The sequence below is a fragment of the Sinocyclocheilus rhinocerous genome, unplaced genomic scaffold (assembly GCF_001515625.1).
Source record: "Sinocyclocheilus rhinocerous isolate Xijiao unplaced genomic scaffold, SAMN03320098_v1.1 scaffold299, whole genome shotgun sequence".
NCBI classification, from domain to species: Eukaryota; Metazoa; Chordata; class Actinopteri; order Cypriniformes; family Cyprinidae; genus Sinocyclocheilus; species Sinocyclocheilus rhinocerous.
In genome coordinates, this window is record NW_015652998.1 from 2090082 (window position 1) to 2112666 (window position 22585).

Consider the following 22585-nt stretch of genomic DNA (forward strand, 5'->3'; position numbering starts at 1 on the left):
GAAACAGGTCTAATCAGTGTCTCAGCTCTGAGTGCCCACGTTTCCTTTTTCTTGACACAGTCTAGTAGTTTTCCTGCTATCTCACCCTATTGTGAGGCACCACACACATGGAATCTGCCATTTAAATGGGTCAGCCTCCTCTCCTGTGTACTGCAAAAACATGAAGCTTCTCCCACCCTCAGATCCCTGCATATTAACAACTGTCATGCAGCGCTCTCTCTATACGCCGCCCGCATGTCCGCCGTCCGCATCAATATTCATGAAACACGTAACATCGCTTCACGTGCCCTCTGTAATCTCTAATGGTGGACAGACAAATAAAACGCCGCAGCAGATCTTTAGTGTTGCGGGTTTATCCAGATTGCAATAGTTCAAGTAGCCTCTTGCTCTCCATGAAGCATTCATCGCACTCCTGGCGGCTCTGACAGGAGGGAAGTCGACGGGCCTGAACCAGCAGGGAGTCATCCAGTGCTTTAAATACATAATATGCAGGGCTGCAGCAGAGTAAGCAGGAGCTCTGAAGGGTTTGAGAATGACTGACGGTGCACCTCAGTGTGCGGAACAGTGTAGATCTTCGGTTAATGACATGGTGTGGTTAAAAGCACATGTGAAAAACAAATATGCTTTATAATGTGATAGTTTGTTATTGGTGAGACAAAGGAGGTCTATAATACATGGAGAAAGTCATGTTTTACCATTTTAGTTCATCACAGAAGCAGCTGCTCAGCTGGTGCAGAACACTGCAGATACGCAATCCGCCATCTTTGCACATATAAGCGCTCAGTTCTGCAGCCAGACATTTTTGCGCCAGTCACCTAAGCTGAAAATTTCATGTGACTAATCCCTTTTGAGCCACAGGAAAAATGAAATTACAACAACACTGACTGGCTGTTTGCACCACAAGAAGGCACAAAATTCCAACTAGTGTTATTTTGGTCAACGAAAACGAAATTATTATTATTATGAATTATTTATTTATTTTTAGTTTTTTTTTTTTTTTTTTGGAAACTGAAATAAAAAAACTGGGGGGAAAACTAAACTAAAATGCAGTTTAAAACTATCAAAATAAATACATTTATCAGCAAATTAAAAAAATGTTAATGATCAAAATTATTATTTTTATAATAATTATCTAAATTAATTATTATTATTATTCATTTCAATTTTAGATATTGATACATGGTATATTATAAAATTTGAAACCTCTAACTTGCATTTTAGTTAGAATAATTATAATAATTACAAACTAAAATAAAATGTATTTTGTTTTGTTTATTTATAAATAGATTTTAGATTTTAAAACTTTACAACCAGCCTGCAATAAAACATGGAAATGTCACTGAATAGCAATAACACTTAAGAAAATCGATACTAGTGTAAGTAAAAAAAATTACCTTTTGCTGTCCTAACATGGTAAAACTAAAATAAAAATGAAATAAACTGAAACTAGAAACCTAATAAATAAATAAACAAACAAACAAACTACAATGATAAAGTGAAATCTAAAGTAAACTACACTGAATACAATAAAAACAAATAAAAAACAAATAAATAAAATGAAAACAAAATTGTAAAAACTACTAATAGTGAACTATGTGAAAAGCAGTGGACAGAGAAAAACACTTTTAAGAGCCCTCGAAATAAAAGGATGAAATATATTGTGATTTACATGTTTTTGTTGCTACTTTCAAATGCCAATCAATGGAAAAGGATGTGTTTCGGGTCCAGATTGTTTCATTATGACATCTGCCAACAGAGGCTAACTGAGCCATGCCAACCAGCCAAACCTCGACCCCTTTGGGTGAGATGCGTTAAGCGTTAAGGTGAGCCAGATGAGGCTTCTAACGACTTTTAATGACACGTCTGCCTCACAAGCAGATCCGTCAACAAAGCAATGAATGGTCGATGGATTTTTTTCATCATACTGCCTTTTGTTGTCATGTATTATTGCTATTATAGACAAATCGATGTCCGCCCCAAGTTGTTCTTATGTGACCAGTCTATCGCCTCCGAGTTGGATGGCATTTTCTGCTGGGTGAATAGTTTCATTCTCGTTAAAACCAATTTCCTGTGCCTGTCATCTTTCTCATTGCAAATACGGACACTTTGGAAAGGTGGTTTACTGTGGACCCTCAACAGGCAGCATATGGCATTTGCCAGCCAAAAATAACACCTGTGTCTCTTTATTCCTCCAGTCTTAACTCCTTTCCACATAGTGACATTTGCCCCAGGCACCCTCTCTGCTTGTCTCATGATGTGACAGTGTAGCGTAGCGACCCCTTCTTCATTCACAATCATTCACACATATACTGTATGCACATGTGGACCAACATGCCACGGTTTGCTGCCAAATCTCCCAATGATAACACTGACATTCATACAGTTTGAATCTGATTCACTTTTTCTTTTTCTGTAATAGTTTAATTGTGCAATTACACATCACTAGAGCCAGTATGAGCTCATTCACACATGGCCAAGCTAGAAGCATTTCGATTGGCTCTATTTTCAGATACTATGTAGGATTGTGTCAGAAAGAATTTGCTCATGTGTTAAGACAGACTGGCATTTTCTCATCTGTAGTGATTTATTTTGTATACAACAGTTCTCAAATTTGATTGGCCAGGTGGTATGATATTTAGTCCAATAGCACTGGGACTTTTCACTGATTGTATCATGCCGTTTATGTTTGTTCCAGACAGACTGTCAGTCTGTGCATTAGTGGTGCGGATTTTCTTTCTGCAGGTTACATCGTCACACCAGTAGGTGACTCTTTTTATGCATAAGTGAATAAATCATTTACTCAACCAATTTGTTCAAACACACTGATTCATTAAGGAATGAAATGGCTGCTTTTCATACAGTAGGCAATAAAACAGTCTGTGAAAAGAATTTGAATTCTTGAAATTCTTTGAAGAATTTGAGTATGTTTGAATTCACAGTATTTATAAGACAGTAGGCAAAAAGTACCCAAAATGGACACTTAACTATCCAATGATAGTTGTGAATGGCAGTGAAGCAAAGTAACTGACGCTAGTGGATGGCGGATGTAGAATGTTTGGATTACAACTGTGCTACACACATTAAACATACTTTTTAACGGTAATAATGTAAGTACTAATTCATAAGAAGTGCCTAATCAGAGAGTATGCAGTTTCAAAAACAGCCAAAGCCTTTATCAATAACTGATTGAATAATTCACTCAATTGAATTGATTGAAGATGAGCAACAGTTATTTCTGCATTTGGAATTATTTTTATTAGTGGAGCAAAAACAAATGTTGGCTAAATGTGGCAATATTATGTCTAAAATATAAGTTTAGTATTAACTTAGTATTAACTTGTTTATTGAACTGCTGCGATTAATAAAAAGTAGTCACTCTTGCAGTTATGCAGTTTGAATATACTGACAGTAGATAATTGCTGATAATTGCAACAACACTCTTGCTCATATAATATTGCTTAGTCACTATATTTTTATAATGAAATTACAAAAATGCAACCTGATGCTTCTTGGCGTCTTGGATAATCTGATTTCACACCAGAGGTGTTTATGAATTTCTAAATCATGCACAATGGACATCTACACTGGACAGGGTGTGTCTGAGAAATCGCTTTTCAATAAAATATAGAATGTGTCCATTGCTGTTATGTGAAGTCTTCTGTCTAAAGTACTTATCAGGAGCTGTGAGAAAACCTATTGAAGTTGCCTAGTCAAGTGTGAACATTTTTCCATCATTGCAGCACCACTGACCGTGACGGACGAAAAGGGAACCAGTGGAAAAACCGTCAACATGTTCCACCTCATAATTTACTTTAATTCTGTGGAATAGACAGGGGAGCTCAAAAAGCCCCATACTCCATCTGGAAACCTTTAGCGTGCCATCATGGGGATAGAGAGGAGGACAGAATGAAAATTAAGTGATAGGAAACAATTTCACAGTGCTTATTCTGCAAAGTCTGACACAATGGTGGGTTTGAAGAATTCCGATTTCATTTGCACTCATTAATCTGGAGGTGGGAATCAACGGGCTCCTCAGTTCCCATGTTCCCACGACCCAGTGTAAAATCACAGGTCTGCAGCCAGTATTTTGACTGATGTGGTTCATATGAGGAATTTACCTATCATTTAAACTCATCCCATGTCAGCCTGTTGCAACAGTTATACAGAGCCCATCAAAGCTTTGAGACCGAATCACCTTAGACAGCCTTCAATACAGAAGAACAAAACCAAACAAAAAAGTCTGCAAATCTGCAAGAAGCGAGAATTGTTTCAGGATAAAGGAATAGTTAATCAAAACCATGAAAATTTCCTGGAAATGTACTTACCCTACGGCCATCCAAGATGTACTGTATATGGGCTTGTTTCTTCATTGGAACAGATTTGTAAGCATTTGTAAGATCTACAGGTGCATCTCAATAAATTAGAATGTCGTGGAAAAGTTCATTTATTTCAGTAATTCAACTCAAATTGTGAAACTCGTGTATTAAATAAATTCAATGCACACAGACTGAAGTAGTTTAAGTCTTTGGTTCTTTTAATTGTGATGATTTTGGCTCACATTTAACAAAAACCCACCAACAAATTAGAATACATTACATCACTTCCTCACCAATGGATCCTCTGCAAATAAATGGATGCCGTCAAAATGAGAGCTGATAAAAACAGCTGATAAAATATCACAATAATCCACATGACACAAGTCCATAAATTAACGTCTTGTGAAGCAACAAGCTGTGTGATTGCAATAAATAAATTCATCATTAAGACACTTTTAACTTCAAGCTATTGCTTCTGGCTAAAATATAACTCCTCTATCTATAATATTGTTTTCTCCAGTGAAAAGGTCATATCGTCTAAATCAGGAGACAAATACACACAGAATAAGCATAGCTTTTGACTAAAATACAACTTCTCTTTATATAATATTGCTTTTTCCAGTAAAAAGCCATATCGTCTGAATCAGGAGAGAAATATGCAAAGATCAAGCACCGTTTACAAGCAAAAACAGTCCAAAACAAATATGTCGGTAGATTTTGATGTGAGAGGACAACAGGAAATAGACTTTTTCACCAGAAAAGGCATTATTATGGATTATGGACTTGTTTTTTGTCCGATTGCAACAGATTGGAGTTAAAATTATGGATTTATTTCTTAGAAACATGCAGGTTTTCACTTCTAACAAGATGTTAATTGATGGACTCCATCAGTTGGATTACTTGTGGATTATTGTCATGCTTTTATCAGCTTTTTGGACTCTCATTCTGACGGCACCCATTCACTGCAGAGGAACAAACTCATTGGATGGCTTGAGGATTTTTCCTTTAATGTGGATTCAGCACCCCGGACAGCGACTAGAGCACCAGGGGTGTATTCCAGAAAGCACGGTTAACTTACCGTCAGCTAAACCCTGAACTTTCGGTTGATTAACCCCAAGCCTTGCTTACTTGAGGTATGTGGTTCCAAAAATGCGTCCGGGAGTAAATTAATTCAACTCAGAGTATGTTCCTGGTTAAGACTCATTCTCATGTCATTCTCAACAGATTGACGAATCGACGAGTCACTATGGAAACGGACGCTAAGAAAAAGCATGCCATGCTAGTTCACAATTATAGGAGCGCTCTCTGAAATGTTTGTTTTGGGTATCTCCCAAAGTCCCAACGAGTCAAACTGTATTTGATTAATGTTATTATATAATTACCCAGTTTTGGCATTCATTACAGGATGTACAAACATAATGATGGAAGTAGGTTTTCTTAAAATATGCACTCAGAATCATGAATATAAACAGAACGAGGGAAGGAGTAGGAAGGAAGGACAGAGGGGAAGCGGGAGAGAAAGGAAGAGAGAGCATAAGCCTCATGAAGCAAAAACAAAATGCAAATAAATTGCTGAAACCCAGAGGAGCCATCATCAGTGTCTCTGTAGAGACACCCTACAACCCCATTCTCTGTGTCAGAAATGCTAGAAGCCAAACAGCGTGCTGATATTAAATCTAAATTGAAGTTCCAGCATGAGGACTGGCACCTTGAAAACAAAGAGGTAGATCAAAGGCATTTTCCTCATATCCAGAATTATCTGGCTACATTAGCAGAGACGCTTACAAACAGCAATTATTAATACTGATGGAGGTCTTGATGGTTATATAAGGCTGATCGTATTAATGAACCAATTTGAGATTTGCAGGGCAGAGAATATATAAACATGACTCAGCCGACCACAGAGGTGCAAAAGCATTTAAATTATGATATTGTCAAAATGATATTGTATTATATTATTTATAACATATTAAGTGCACAAATATACATTTAAAAATAATATACTGTATATATATATAAATATAGAATAAAAAGTGTGCTGCATTATATTATTTTAATGTGAAGGAGAGAAATGGATAGTATAATAAAAAATAAAATATATAATAAATGTAAAACATATTTACTTTTAAAATTAATATAAACCTACATGGTCACACTTTAGCTTATGGATCAGTTCTCACTATTAGCTAAATATTAACGATGACTTTTGCTTCAATAAACTCCTAATTTGCTGCTTATTAATAGTTGTTAGGTTTAGGTATGGAGTAGGATTAAATGATCTAAAATATGGTCTTGCCAAACAAGGCATTAATATGTTCTTTATATTAATTACTAATAAGTACTAATAAACAGCCAATATGCTAGCAATATTCATGCTAATAAACAACTAGTTAATAGTGAAAAAATTTCTCCCTAAACTAAAGTGTTACCCTACACGTTTAATAAATGCTATAGTAAACCAATGTCGAACAATGAGAGATGGGAAATATTTGAAAGTTCTTTGAAATGTTATATAAATTATATAAAGTTCTTTGTTTTTTCCAGTTCTGATTGCAGTTTTGATTCAATTAGTACTATAGAAATGATACACTTCAGCTTCAATTTAAACCGTATATATGCCTACACTACTATCTGTGGTTTAAACTTCTCACCATGAACAGACTCCCTGTTATTCCTTGGTAAATACTGTTGGTGAAATCCAGAATTCAGTGTCCTCCTGAAAGCTACAAGTCCCAAAAGCCAGGACCATGCTACGTGACTGGGATGAGGTGCTTTTGTTGGAACTCAGTATTTTGCTTTTGCCAAACATTTTGGCATCAACTATTTGAGACAGGCGAGAGTGTTCTTTTGGAGAGCTGTGGTTTCCTCCTTGATTTTTTCCCCCAGGTCACCTCTGTGTCTTATGCGGTAAGATGAGTGTATTCATTCATTCTTGCCATACTGTTCTTTTCAACCACTTTGAGGATTTCTGTTGTAGTGATTTTACTTGGACAGTGGGAATGGTGTTCTGTTATCTGCAGGTACAAATTTTTTACATGGCCACAGGTTGTTAGCAATATTTTAGCTTTTTCAGCATCAACTCTTTCTCTGGGGTCTCCAGACATTTCTTTTGATCATGGCATAAGTCCTACAATGAAGAGACACTCCTGAATAGCAAAAGGAACAAATTTTGCATTCGTTATACAGGGAAGGGCCATTTAATTCTGAACTGTCCGTAATCAACCTGCCATATAGCCAAATAACACATAAGCTCTGTTCCAAAACCAAAGCAATTTAAGGCATCATATGCACGTGAAATTGTTCCAGACGATAGTCATCTTAATTATGCTGCCTCCTAAGATACCTCAGTTTAGCCAAATTCTAAGGCAGCATCGCATGCATCGAGTCCAAAGGAGACGATTCCAGGAGGCAGGCCTCAGTGAAAATAATCCAAGATGGCAATCGAAATGTTCATTATAAATAAGTGTAATTCAAACCTTGTGAAACAGAAGTGTGCTCAAATCTTAAAAATGGATTTAAAAACAAAAAAGCCTTGCAGATCATTTCAAATAATGAAACAAAAAGCCAGTTAAGTGTACTTAAAATGAAAATGTCTTTATGACTATGCTTCTTAACACATTAAGTATACTTTTAAAAACTTTGTAATATTAAAATTTAATTAAAATCTTAAAATACATTTAAAATCTTTATTTTTAATAATCTTTTGCCATGCTTTAAAGATGTATACTTTTATGTCTTGACTAAAATTTAAAAGCACATTTACTTAATAGTTTTTTTTTTTACTTTAATTACATTGAAGTTTTAGTTTACCATAAATGCTCATCAGTACTGTACACTGAGAAAAATGGTAACATTTAAATTAACTAGTTTTATTCACAATATTATTTAGCAACACTGAATCAACATAAATACAATAATTTACACTAACAAAACCATTTTTTATGGGTTAAATCAGGTAAAAATGGCTTTTTAAGACTTTTTGCAGTGTACACACCTTAACCATATTTCAGAGATACCAGAATTATTCAATTACATATAAAGATGTACTTAAGTGGGACAAACAAAAGTAGTTTTGTTCAACTAATTGCATTTAGCATAAATTTAACTATAATACGTTTTAATTTAATTACAGTTGACATGCAATTAAGTTCCCGAATACATTACATTCAATTCCACTTAAGCAGAGAAAAGAATAAAGAAAACAGCTCCAATTTAGACTGTAATCTGTGTGTTTTGGTACAATGCAGCAAAGCATGAATTGTTTTTTTTTTTTGTGTGTGTGTGCTGTTTCGTGTTTGGTGCACATTTCTCACAACACGTCTTACAATGGTTGCATATTACGTCAGCAGTAGCCAGTTTTTTTGTGGCTGTACAAATGGATTTGACCACATGAGTGTCTACACTATGAAAGCAATCTGGCTGAAAGTGGATGAGCTCATAACATTTTAGACCCTGTTTACACCTGTTTTTAGCATTATCCACTTGCAGTTAGAACTTAATACCAGGTGAAAACAGGGCCTAAGGAGGACTACATTTTAGTATAGATCTTTAGGCAAACAAATGATCTGCACTGCGTAAAAGCTCAAAATACTCTAAAAGGGCTGAGGAAAACAGGCAAAAATATCTCATAATAAGGCAACATATTTATATTATCTATAACACGGCTTGACAGAGCTTGCTTACCTCAATTGTGCAGAGACTTGAGAAGGGCAAGATATTTTAATGGTTCGCTTGGCTGAATTTTACAGTGCAAATAATTTGTAAGGGCAGGCGAGCTGTGTACTAGGGGTGAAATATGAAGGCTTTAGTGCTGGGCCCCTGGCTCTGCATTAATACTGGTGGTTGAGCTGCAAGTGGAGGTGAGAAGAACGCCATTTGGAGGCTTTGGATTCTCACTGAAGACGGTGATACTAAAGGGATCACACATATAGAGCCGGCAGACATAAACACAAGTGCACTGAAAGAACCTCAGATTTAGAACAGAACTGTAAGCCTGCACAAAAAAAGGTTTAAACATCCAATTTTCTGGATGTTTTGCATGCAGTTATACACATAATTCTTATGCCACATATGGAGCTCCCTGGACAGACTTGCTTCTAAATCTTGGCCGACATAATTTGCGGCTTCCGGAGCTTTCAGAGCAAGAGGATGTCGAAATATTCCGACACGCCACATAATGAAAGAAGCAGCAGCAGTGGAATCAAACCACTTTCTGAATTCCGCCTTTAGCAAGAGTGGGATTATTTTCAGTTCGCCAGAAACATTAAGATTAGCTCAAGCTGTGAGTAATGGTTCCAGGCATTAGTGGAAAAGAAATAATGCCAGTGAAACCAAGAGCTCCAACAGGAGAACACATAGCAGTTTACAACTAGACAGCGTAAGCCAGACCAGACTGAATTGTGGGAACAAATCTAAATCAAGCCTTTAGCAAAAACAAAAACATAATATATGTGGTACTAATGATCACACAATATATATATATATACCACAGGCATTGCTAATGACATATGATTCAGGCTTAAAAATAGATATTTCAGACTATTTCATGCCATCAAATGGACAGGACTGATTTGAAATGCAAGCTGCAGGAGTATCATTTCCCTACAGTCTGTTTTGGTGCAGTATAATTATATAACTAACAAAATTAAAGCCATAACGTGCTTAGCATTTTGTGTGTCATAGGAGTGCAGGCCTATTAAATGTGTCTTGCCCTCTGTTTGTCAAAATGACCATCTGTTAAATTTGCTTAGATGATCCAAAAATAAAAATCATGTCATTATTGACATGAGTGCCCATACACACTTAAAAAATAAAGTTTGCAAAGGGGGGTTTTCACAGCGATGCCATAGAAGAACCATTTTAGGTTCCCAAAAGAACCTTTCGGTGAATAGTTCTTAAAATGTTGTTCCAAAACTGTATGAGTTTCTTTGTTCTGCATAACACAAACATTGAATTTTCAAAGAACATTTTTGTCAATACAAAAGTCAATGGGGTCCAATTTTTTTTTTTTATGTTTTATGTATAGACCAGGGGTGTCCAAACTACGGCCCGTGGATGAATTTTAAGCGGCCCGCAGCTGTCTTAATAGTCTATGTTATGTATGGCCCGCCAAGCATAATTTACAAAATAGGCCTATGCAGTTTCAAAATGTCAACACAAGATGGCAGCACTACATTTTAGACCAGATGTAGCAGTAAAACGCGAGTGATATCAATTTGATAACTCATATGCGCTCTCATTTCTTTAGCGCACGCGAATTCCTAAACGCGTCAAAAGCGGAAGAGCGCGACTCGTTTGAACCGCGCTGCACAGACCGTTTTTAGCTCTGCCTAAAGACAGCGTAGCGCGAGCTCAGAACAAATGCGTTTACGCGCTGACTGATCTCGATCACGAGACCACTAAACAGCGCTGTGAGAAGCGTTTGAGTTTGGAGCAGAGGTTTCCATACAAACCACATATGTCAAAGGCAGATGAAACAGCGCTGACATTCTCAACAACACTAACGCGGAAAATAGGAAAAACATTGTGCGACAACAATGCAGTAAGAATACTTTTCAATCCACAAATCACCAACATTTTGATTTACTGTAGTAACCGTAACTGTGGTATTGTGGCAGAAATGTTGCATATTTATACAGAATCTTCTTATATAATTAATGTAGACATATAGGCCAATTTAATGTAATGTAAGGGAGTTATGAAATATAGGCCAAATTACAGACATTTTTGATGCAGTTTGTGCTTTCATGTGTTAATAGATTAAATACCATAAAGCCATTCTATGTTATAATTATTAAAGCTTTAAAAACAAGATATTTGCAGATTTTTGTCCTCAACAAAACACAAGCTACTGTCAAATCAACATCACACATACATTATATATATATATAGGTAGAAGCATCCGGCCCCCCAGTGTTTCCACATCGTCGAATCCGGCCCTCTTTAGGAAAAGTTTGGACACCCCTGGTATAGACTAAAACATCATCTTGTGAGTTGTGCAGAAGAAAGTAAGTCATACAGGTTTGGAACAACATGAGGATTGAAAGACAGAGTAAATGATGACAGAATTTTCATTTTGGGGTGAACGATGCCTTGAAGAGGAATATTTAAAATCAAAAAGCAGCACAGTCCTGTCTAAAAGAGAAGAAAAACATGCCAAAATCACACAAACAATGTGGGAGAGAAATAAACCTGCACAATGCAGAGGAAAAATCTTTTTTTTTTTTTTACATGTCTCAATCCTATGTAGAAGCTTCCCATAGGGATAGTTTTTGATCTGGAAGCTGAGGGCTTCCCTATATTCCACAGCATACTGGACTATCACATTCTATGTTTATCTGAAACAGGTGGGCTGCCTCTGTAGTGAGAGTAGGAGAGCGTTTCCATGAGAACTGTGCTGGCTAAGTATTCACAGCCAGTATGAAAACTATGTGGCGCTTACTAGTTACGCGGGGCCAGTACGAAACATTTAAGACGGAATTGTAGCTATATGCGTAGAGAATAGTAACTCAATTGAACCGTTCTAGTACAAGAGTAAAGTCGATCTTACCTGCTCTGACAGACTGAAGTGCGTTAACAGAGCATCATTTTTACAGAACAGAGGTTCTAACACTTTTAGTTAGGTATAGCTCCTCTATAGGCTGTGAGAAATTTGACAAGCAACTTTGCAACTGAAAAAAATGATGTATGTTTAAATAAGGAATGTCTATACAGTCTTTAATAAATTTGGGATATCTGAACATGACAGTTTCTTTTCATAGAATCGTAATTTCTGACAGTAACCTGAAAACATGGAGGCTGCGTACTGTTACTCATTTGTTGCAATCGAAATCGCTGTTTGTGTATACTACTAAACCTGCCGACTGGTTGGTAACAATGAATAATACTGTATTAATTGTATTGTAATGTGGTGTGGTGAATAAATTCGTTGTACTTACGAAGACGGTGTGTGGATTCCAGTAGACTCCAACACTCGCTGTAGACTTGCTCTTCTGTAGTTCGGTTTAATTCACAGTGAATGAGCTCGGTGCGCGCGGCTCATGTCTCCACGGAGCAGCGGTGATGCGCGCGAGCTGTACAGCGGTGCCGTTCTTGATTTGACAGTTCAAACAATGAAAACAACTAACATAAACACGCACAATCCAATCAAGTTGTAGACTCGAGGCGAGGCGGATTTATGAAACTATATCTCGCGGCGAGACACAAGATCGAGCGTCTAACGTTCAAGATGAGACGTGTTGTAAAACCCGAATTAGAATAAAAGTGATTGACGAAAGATGTTTGGTAACACCAGCTGCAGCCCATTCACATCATTCCAAACATTAGAAAAAATAAAATAAAATACCTGCTTCCAGCAATGGAATTTTAGGGGGTGCTGAAAAAAATAGGCGTTCTATACAAAAAAGCGGAGACTATATTATACATTTGGGGGGAAAGAGTAAGAGAAAAGAAAGCGTATTGGGAGAATGATCAGAGCCGCACACGGCCGTGTGGCGCCAGAGGGAGAGAATGAGAAGATGCTAACTATACGCTCGCATCATCAGCCAAGCCATGAGGATGGAGGAGACGGGCGGAGTATGCTGGAAAAGGTAATATGGAAATGAACACTCTGTTTCTTTTTTCGGCGAATGGGATTGTGCAGAAAGACGAGACTGGGTGCAAAAAGCGGCATTTTTTTTTCAGCTGCGTGGACTGCAGAAAGCGGGGAGGGACATTTTGCTATACAGGTTTGCCGGAGTGTCGCTAGCAGGCAGAGCGAGCCAATACAGGACGATAATTCATCAAATTGGCACTGATGTAGTAGCACAGACACATTAGAAATGCTAATTACTTTGGCTAGAGCGTAAAAACACGTGCACATCAGAAGAGCTAAATCAATTTTGTACCCTCTGACCCCTCTACTGGTGTCCACTGATTCAATAATGACACTTAGCAAACAATAACTGTAGTGGTCCAAAGGTGAACAGCAGTTGACTGAATCTCTTGTCAGATTAGGTAGGCTATGTAATAAGAAATTAGCATCTAGTACATTTTCTTCAGGTTTTTCCCCCTCCCAGTTCAGAATATTTGTAGGCCTATATAAAAATATCTTCCTCTATAATAGGCCTATAGGTTGAAGAATGATCAGGGTGATTTGAAGAACTCCACTTCTGCACTTCTCAGTTTTTACATGACAGAAAATCTGGTTACCTGAAGGCACAGTCCCTATTGGCTGTGAAATTAAATTCTCATGCTAAGAAAAAAAAAACTTAAAGGGTTAGTTCACCCAAAAATGAAAATTAGGCTGCGTTTTACTCACCCCCGAGCAGTGTTGGGCAGTAACTAGTTACTAGTGAGTTACAACTTATGTGGGGCATGAAAAAATAGTAATGTAACTAGTAGTGTAACTAATTATTGTTGCCAGGAAGTAATAAGTAAAGTAACAATATTACTTTTGAAAGGAGTAACTAGTAATGAGTAATATCTAGTCTAAACTGGTCTTAGCTGGTTTCTCAGTCTCCATGTTGGCTGATTTTAGAGGGTGTTGGTCACTTTTCAAATTTTAAGTCACCCCTGGACCAGCTTGGCCAGGCTTAGAGACCATCCTCGCAAACCAGCACTGGCCAGCAAATCTGATTTAAAATAGTGTTATCTTAAACCAGCCAAAACTGATTCGCTGGTCTTAGCTGGTTTCTCAGTCTCCATGTTAGTTGATTTTAGAGGGTGTTGGGCACTTTTCAATTCAATTCAATTCAGTTTATTTCTAAAGCACATTTAAAATCAACCTTGGTTGGCCAAAGTGCTGTACAAAGCTAGAGAAAAAAAAAGGAAAAAATGGAAATAAATAAAAATGGAAGAATGAAAGCAAGTAAACACATACACATTACAACAAATTAAAAGCACAGGAGAAGGAATGCGTTTTTAACATGGATTTAAATTTGTCTAATGTGGAGGCAGTTCTGATGGTTAATGGCAAGTTGTTCCAAAGCTTGGGGCCAGCTACTGTGAAGGCTCTATCTCCCCTGCGTTGCAGACGGGATCATGGTATCAACAAAAGATGACCATTTTGTGATCTAAGTGACCTAGAAAGGATTGTAGGTAGTGATTAAATCAGAAAGATACCTAGGGGCTGAGAGTAGTTAAGAGCTTTGTAGACAAATAATAGAATTTTGTAGTCAATTCGATATCGGACCGGCAACCAAGTGCAAGGAGGTTAAAATTGGTGTAATATGGTCTCGTTTGTGGCTGCCTGTGAGTAGATGGGCAGTCGCATTTTTGACCATTTGAAGGCGAGACATAGAAGAGAGAGGTAACCCAGCGTAGAGAATTACAATAGTCGAGTCGTGTTGAGATAAAAGCATGAATAACAGTTTCAAAACTTTTCCTGCTTAGGAAGGGTTTGACTTTAGCTAACTGACGATGATAAAAACTAGTACTAACTATGGTATGAATTTGTCTATCTAATTTGAGACTATTATCTAGGTACAAAACCAAGATCTTTGACATCTGAGGCAACTTTTAAGCCACCCCTGGACCAGTTTGGCTTGGAGACCATCGCAAACCAGCTAATGTCAGCAAATGTGATTTAAAATAATGTTATCTTAAACCAGCCTAAACTGGTTTGCTGGTATTAGCTGGTTTCTCAATCACCCTTTTGGCTGATTCTATAGGGTTTTGTGCACTTTTCAACTTTGAAGACACCCCTGGACCAGCTTGTTTAGGCTTGGAGACCATAATTTTAATAATAATTTTTGTATTATTTATTTATTGCAGCTCGGTCACAACAGTATAAACAATATAATAGTATTAGGGCCCTTAATTTATATTACTCTGCTTGGACCTCAAACCTGTGTCCTTCCAAGATTCTGCCAATGAGAAACCTTGTTTGCTATCTAAATCTTTTGCCAGCTCTAGTACATTATCCATCTTTGTCAAATTCAATGCAAGGTTGCATTCCCAAATTCATTTGGTAAATTGGCTGCATGACATATTGTGTTTTTACACATTTTTATGTATTTACCTAAATTTCACTAAAACACCCCCAGAATGCTCATTTGGATGTGCACATCTGTGTGTTTGTGTTTTAAAAGAGCCAGTCTGACAGTCATTCACAATGGAAAAAACATTGCAGAGAACTAAAACTGCTTATTCAAATGTGAATATCCAGCTCACAAAAAATTTGCCTTCATGTCATATGTCTATCACAGGAATAGCATATTTATCAAGCAACTATTTCTTAATTTTGTTTCAGCAAGTATTTGTTAATATAAAGCTACAAAATAAAAATGAACTGCATGTACACAACAGACACAGACATTCTGCAGTGTTATAGACTTTATCACATCTAGAAAAGATTATATATGCAATATGTAACATATGCAGCAAGCTACACAGTAATGGGTAATATTAACCTATATATTTCTGTTCTGCAGGCATGAGTCATAAGCAAAGAAATAACCAACGCCTTCTATTGACTCAATAAAGCAGATCTCTCCTGCCATCTACAGTTCAAACTGAGAAATTGCGTATTATGTGACCACAATTCTTGAACAGAAATAACAGCAAAAAAAAAAACAAAAAAAAATCAACGACAGTTTTCCTAGCTACGAATTGTATTGCCATTAAGTCAGTATAATAAACAGCAAACCATTAAGGGTAAAGGCCAATAATAAATACTCTCCATAATAAATTAATTCAAATCATAATTGAACAAAGCATAAACTCTCTATACAAAGACTGTTGTTATTGCACGGATAGCAACACCAACTAAATTACACTGTTTTGAATTCCATTCCATGCAAACAAAGTTAAACGAAATGTTTCTTTTGTAAAATTCTCTCTCCGAATGCGCTTCCGCGAGACCGGGGCCCGGATGAGGTAAATAAGTCACGGGACAGGAAAGGCTCGCGAAACCCTATCGCAACAGTGACGTCACATCAGAGCGCGCGCAAAACACCATTAGCATCCGGCTGCGATTGGCTGATCGAAGAAGCCGACTGCCGACTGATTGGCTGAGAGCGGAGAACTACTGTAAACGACCACGAACAACAATATCCGAGCCGAAATGAGATCATACACGCTGTAGTGATAACAACAGCCGGACTGGACATTTGGCACGCTACTGCCTGCGGCGAGAAGACAATCACTTCGACTAAATGTCACGAAAAACGGGATCTTTTTTCCATTATTTTTGGCCGACGACGTTTTCAGATGAGCATGACTCAACCTTAGAAATATGAAACTTATATAAAGTAGCAATTACAGCTATTGTTGTTGTTTGGGTGTGTCACATGCCATGAGTCAATCAACATATGTCGAGAAGTGGAGAATCGACTCGTAATCGTACTGAAGATAAGAAGGAATAGCATCAAGTGCCACTAACAACTCGGTTCCGGAGAGACGAACACATTCATATCTATTGTCTTGGAATTCGTCCAGATCCACAGGTATGCATTTAGGAAAACCAGTCAATGTTAATTTAAATGTTTAAAAGAAATAATCTAATCATTAAAAACAATGTCTTTCGAAATGTTGACCATGTAATAAAACGTATTAGATCATTAATTGTTTTAACACCTTGAAATTACAATATGAAATATCCTACTATTCTCTTTTTACCAGCTCTTACAATGGATAAAAGATTGCATGGCCATCAATATGATTCCAGCACCTTGAATGACAAAAAGAAAGGAAGAGAAGAGACAATCAATACCCATGGACAACATCAGGATCAAACCTCGCCAAACATTTCTCCTCAAGGTGAGAACTTCAAAGAACCACGCTAGACATTAAACAGGTCACAGTTTCAGGGTGTGTATCATAGATTGACCTAGATTTAACGAAAGTTTCTGTTACCATGTGATGACGTGCTTTTGCAGGACGTGTGCGGCTCTATTCGGAGTCTCAGGTGTATATGGTCAGCCGCTGGCAGGAAGCGGTGCCCCAGGATGGAGCATCGGCGGAGGAGAACGGAGGAACGGGAGATGGGCTTCCATTCAGAGGTCGTTCTCAATCTGCTCCTGCTGCGCTGTGGAAAGCAAAGAAGTACGGACGGCAGCTGAGGAGAATGAGCGATGAATTTGACACATGGCTTGACAAAGGAGTGAGTGTGCTATATGGTACACTGAATATGTTTCTGTTTGATAGATTGTGAACTTAATGTTAAGTTATTTTGCTGTTTCTAGGAGGTCAAAAGAGCGAACAGTCAGAAACAGACCTACCGAGGATGGTTCTCGTTCCTCTGGAGTTCCAAAGAAGAGGAGGGCAGAGAATGAAGTAGTCATGCTTTAACAATGCTTTACACACCATTATAACAGTTACCAGACAGCTGCTGTCAGATGAAGGTGGTCTGATCATCATCATGGCCTTTTTGTAATTGATGTGCTCAAACTAGTGCAAAAACGGTCATCTGAGAGAACGGGAAAAATGCTGTATCACAATTTACCACTGCAATAACATATGTTTAATTAAAGGTATTGTCAGTGTTACTTCAATTTGACAATCTTAAAAGGGACAATCGCCTAAAATGCTACAATTTATTGGACAATCTTTCTATATACTGATTCAAAAAAGAAACTCTATTTAAAAAAAACTTTATTGATATGTATTACGTTCATATTTGACAAAGAAATGTGTTCTATGATGTATTTTATAGATTAATATATAGATGTGCGTTTTTGTTGTACTAAAGGCTGGAGCGGTTGCTTGCGAAATGTAAATATATTTCAAGGACTGTGACACCGGATAAAGTAAGTTGTGAAGTACAGGTTAGTGATGGTAACAATAATACGGGTAAAGTTATTTCAGTTCATTTTTGCTACATCTCAGGTTTGTTTGTTTTTTAATGCCAAACTGTTGTGAATAACTAGTAAGAGTGGATGAAATCAGTTGTTCTGCCATCTCTTTTATGCTGACTATACTTGGATATGTCACCAGGAAAACAATGCCTTTCGTGTACATATTTCTTGATTGTCTGTAGTCTCTATTGGATTTTTTCCTTTTTTATTCCATCTGCTGGTCTTGTATGCAAAACAACATTCAATTTCTGCCAAACATGTGGGGAGGCAAATATGTGCAGATGGACTACACAAGTTTGGTTTCTGTACTATCAGCCTTGCTGATACTTTCATTCCTTTTTTATGCTCCTTGTACATATTTACACTTGTTACCATAGATTGAGTGATGGATGAACTGTTTAAATACTTTTGAAACAATCACAAGCTTTTAGCATTTTTTCTAAAATTGTGGTAAAAATAAAAGATTTTCTGGCTGAATTTAGTGTTATGTTATTGGGTCAGAGTGTCTGTGATAAAGTACTTTTTAAAAGACTGGATAAATCTAGTTTAAAGCATCTTTGTTAAAAATTTTTTTACCATTATTAATTCACAAATATAAAAAGGTCATACATAGGTTATACATAAAAATACATTATATCCATTTTTGAATTTTAATTAAAAATAAACAATTCAGAAAACATGCTCGTCATTGCATGTAAAAATAGTAGTTAAAAAAAAACCATAAAAATGCTATCACGTCATTGACTCTATTTACAATGATAATTTTATTTGCTGAATTTTACATTTTGCCTTGGGATTAATAAAGAAACTGTCATATCTTCAGGCTTAAGCTATTTTGCTTACAAAACCTTGTTCCGCAGTTCAGGGCATCCAGCCTCATTATATCCATCGCACTTAGCTGGAAGTCAAATACCTGTGCGTTCTGCACTCTGCGAGGACCGAGGCAGAACTGAGATGCCTTGCTGCACAGCCCACCTCAAAAGAACCTGGGCAGGGGTCCGACCACAGCTCCTCACTATATCCATTACCTCAGGTTCCCTCAGGAGAGCTCCTTTACCCAGCGAAGAGTAGGCCTGGAAGTGAATGCCTGTCTCAGTACATAAATCCCTTAGTTCCCTCTGGATTAGCTTAGGTTGACACTCGATCTGAAGGACCACTGGGGGCACGCGGCAGCTCATGAGCAGCTCCCTAATGTGCTTTGCATTGTAGTTTGAAACCCCTATGGCCCTGAATTGCCCGCTGGCATAGAACTCCTCTAGAGTCGCCCAGCTTTGCGTTCGATACTCTGAATGACGAGAATCCCCTGGGTGAAGACCCCCCAGGCCAGTGCACTAGATAGAGGTCGATGTATTCAGTCTAGTTGCTCCAGACTCCTCAGGCAGGCTTCCTTTGCCCTTGTCCCATGGTCTAATGGGGCAAGCTTGCTGATAATGAACACATCTTCACAGCTTAGGCCATACTTGGGCAACAGCTCTTTGAGGACTTGCCCTAGATATGCCTCATATCCATAAACTGCACCTGTGTCAAAGGCTCTGTATCCCGCTCGAAGAGCAGAAGTGACTGTTTCAGCTGCTCATGGTCTTGGAGCTTGTATGTGCCCAAACCCAAAAGTGGCATCTGCACTCCTGACATCAACGTTACTGATGGTACTATCATTTTTGTAATACTTCAAACAATTCAGTTTTAATGAAATTCTGCTACTTTAAAAAAAAATATTTGGTCAATATTACATTAAAGTCATGATATCGAAAGTAGTAACAGATCTTTTCTAGATATTTCCACTGTTATGCTGATGATACTCAACTATATATCTCAACAAGACCAGATGAAACTTCTAAATTATCTAAGCTAACATACGTCTTTAATTGATTTTTCCGTACATTTCTGCCATATGTACATTGACTGACAGTCACCACTGATAAGCTACCACTAAATATTGTAGAAACTTAATTTGCTGTAAAGTTGCTTTGCAATGATTTGTATCGTGAAAAGCGCTGTACAAATAAACTTGAATTGAATTTTCTTCTGTATTGTGTATTTGAGTGAAACCGATTTAAGATCAAATAAAGGATGGGTTCTTGGTTCTATCCATCGGTTGTTTATTGGATGGAAAGCTTGCAGTCAACTGTAAGAAAGGAACAGGGTTTAAGACGACTAAATGATTGGAGAAGTCTGCCATACTTCACCAGAGAGAAGTCTGTTGTTTCACCGAAAGATCGAGTTATAACATTTTTATTAGAAGTTATGAGGTAAAAAATATAAAAAGATGAATTGTTCACAATAAGATCAAAAACATGCATTTAGAAAATCAGATGACTTTTCAATTAATGCTGACTTGATAAAGTTTGTAGTTAAATTTTGAGAAGGTAAATTTATTTATTTCCCTGACCTTGTATCTTTGGTTTGCTTATGAATTTAAGAGTAAATTTGCTAACCTTTGGAGACCAACTATGCTTAAAGTCTTATTAGCTCACATCGTGCTAAGATTTAATAGAGCTATTACTATAAGACCTACAGCTCTATTAGCTGCTTTATGTTAAATAATGACAACCACTCATACGTAAAGGTTATATCATCAGAATCTTAGAAATGTGATCAATTTTTGCGTATTGCTGTGTACTAGTAATTTTGTTTTAAGTTAACATTAGTTCAAAGTTTATACTCACACATGTAAAGCAGTTGACCGGAATGTCAGAACGCTGTTCAAATTCAAACACAAAGCGCGCCAAATTGCTACAGGATCCCGGAACGTCGTACATCCGCTCGAGATCTTTCCTGAAAAGTAATGATGGGTGCTGCAGGGTTTTATTTCAGGCAGCGAAAGGGCGCATTTACTGACGCTGTGGTAATTTGAATGGTCAGGTACTCGTTTGTTTGTTTGTGTGTGTGTGTCTGTCTCTGTTCGTGTTCGGAGAATATGGGGGTAGATTGCAGAACTGCAGAAAATAGCTATGCAATGAGGCAAACAAATTCACGACACAGGAAAATTATTAAAAAACCATCATGTTGCCTTTATTCACAAACAGATATGAGAAACACATACGTGGAAATGAGCATTAGTGAGCACTAAAGCAAAATATTAAGACACTTGATCAACGTTATTTGCATTATAAGAGACTACACGTTGTATTTATTACATTCTCACATTTTATACTGCAATGATTGTCGAAAAGCTGTCAGTCTGAAAGAAAGACAATTACACACAATAAAGAGCTAGATCAGATTGTGCATTTCTAGTGTTCTTCTCATAATTTTGATTATGTCTTATATGGAGGTTATAGTTCTCAATCTATGAACTTCTTACCTACTGCTTTTCTAATAGACCAGATAAACAAGTCCTAACCTCTCACATTTGCACATTTAATCTGCTGTCACAGCAGATATCCTACTCAAACCCAAAGTTTCACTTACTACTGTCTGGATGAAATTCTTAATCTGATGTTAATTTTTATATGGGTCATTCTCAGGAAACGATGTGTGCTGTAAATGTCCAGGACAAAAAAGGTCACAAATTAATTTGAAAATAACTGAAATCCATTTTTTTTTTAAACCACATTAACACTATAGGAAGACGGCCCTGCACCACAATATTCAGATTAGTGGTTAATAATTACAGGTTTTTCTGTTATAAATAGCTGGCTATTGCCTTGCACATCACCAGCACTTAAATGCTAAATCACTGCATAATTTCAACTCAAAATTATTTAGAAGTTTGGAATTTATATATAGACCTACTGTACTTATGTTAAAGGGATGGTGATCAGTGCAACAATTCTAGTTAGGAAAAAACTGAAGGAACAAGGATTTCAATAAAAATATTGTCTTTACATAACTCATTAAAATATTATAGTGATGGAGACAAACTTTGACATTCTGATGTCCAACAAACATTTAAAAATGAAATTATTTAAAATGTACCATTTTTTTTTAAAACCACATTAACACTATAGGAAGACGGCCCTGCACCACAATATTCAGATTAGTGGTTATTAATTACAGGTTTTTCTGTTATAAATAGCTGGCTATTGCCTTGCACATCACCAGCACTTAAATGCTAAATCACTGCATAATTTCAACTCAAAATTATTTAGAAGTTTGGAATTTATATATAGACCTACTGTACTTATGTTAAAGGGATGGTGATCAGTGCAACAATTCTAGTTAGGAAAAAACTGAAGGAACAAGGATTTCAATAAAAATATTGTCTTTACATAACTCATTAAAATATTATAGTGATGGAGACAAACTTTGACATTCTGATGTCCAACAAACATTTAAAAATGAAATTATTTAAAATGTACTTTAAATCTATTACGTGACTAAGTTACCTAATTATAAGTACCCAAGTATACCTAATTATACCAATATTATATCACAGGGACACACTGCGCACATAAATGATACAAATTCCTGAAAAATACACTGTCTATAGATGTGTTCATATTTCTGTTATTTTGTACTTCTAATTACATTTAACATTCACTACCCTAAAAT

General features: G+C 36.9%; 2 protein-coding genes and 1 pseudogene across 2 annotated transcripts in view; 1 reads left to right on the forward strand and 2 right to left on the reverse strand.

Moving 5' to 3' along the window:
* Positions 1-12517, reverse strand: part of slc8a4a (solute carrier family 8 member 4a) — an 85377-nt gene extending 72860 nt beyond the window's left edge. The window contains exon 1 of the mRNA XM_016521503.1: positions 12254-12517. The gene's annotated coding sequence lies outside the window, so the exon portion shown is untranslated. The remainder of the gene's footprint in view (positions 1-12253) is intronic.
* A 3624-nt stretch (positions 12518-16141) lies between these two features.
* On the forward strand, positions 16142-18560 carry LOC107715303 (bcl2-associated agonist of cell death-like). The gene is made up of 4 exons (XM_016521378.1): positions 16142-16741; positions 16917-17054; positions 17174-17397; positions 17480-18560. The coding sequence occupies exons 2-4, from the start codon at positions 16925-16927 to the stop codon at positions 17567-17569; spliced, it is 444 nt and encodes a 147-aa protein (XP_016376864.1). The 5' UTR covers positions 16142-16741; positions 16917-16924; the 3' UTR covers positions 17570-18560.
* A 334-nt stretch (positions 18561-18894) lies between these two features.
* LOC107715379 (uncharacterized oxidoreductase YtbE-like) lies at positions 18895-19747 on the reverse strand (annotated as a pseudogene).
* Between the last annotated feature and the right edge of the window lie 2838 nt (positions 19748-22585).

What these genes read in the sequence shown, in the direction of transcription:
- LOC107715303 (XM_016521378.1), top strand. Translation starts at nt 16,925, where the DNA reads ATGGATAAAAGATTGCATGGCCATCAATATGATTCCAGCACCTTGAAT. An exon ending in GCCAAACATTTCTCCTCAAG is followed by an intron (nt 17,055 to 17,173) that starts GTGAGAACTTCA and finishes GTGCTTTTGCAG; the next exon opens with GACGTGTGCGGCTCTATTCG. An exon ending in ACACATGGCTTGACAAAGGA is followed by an intron (nt 17,398 to 17,479) that starts GTGAGTGTGCTA and finishes TGCTGTTTCTAG; the next exon opens with GAGGTCAAAAGAGCGAACAG.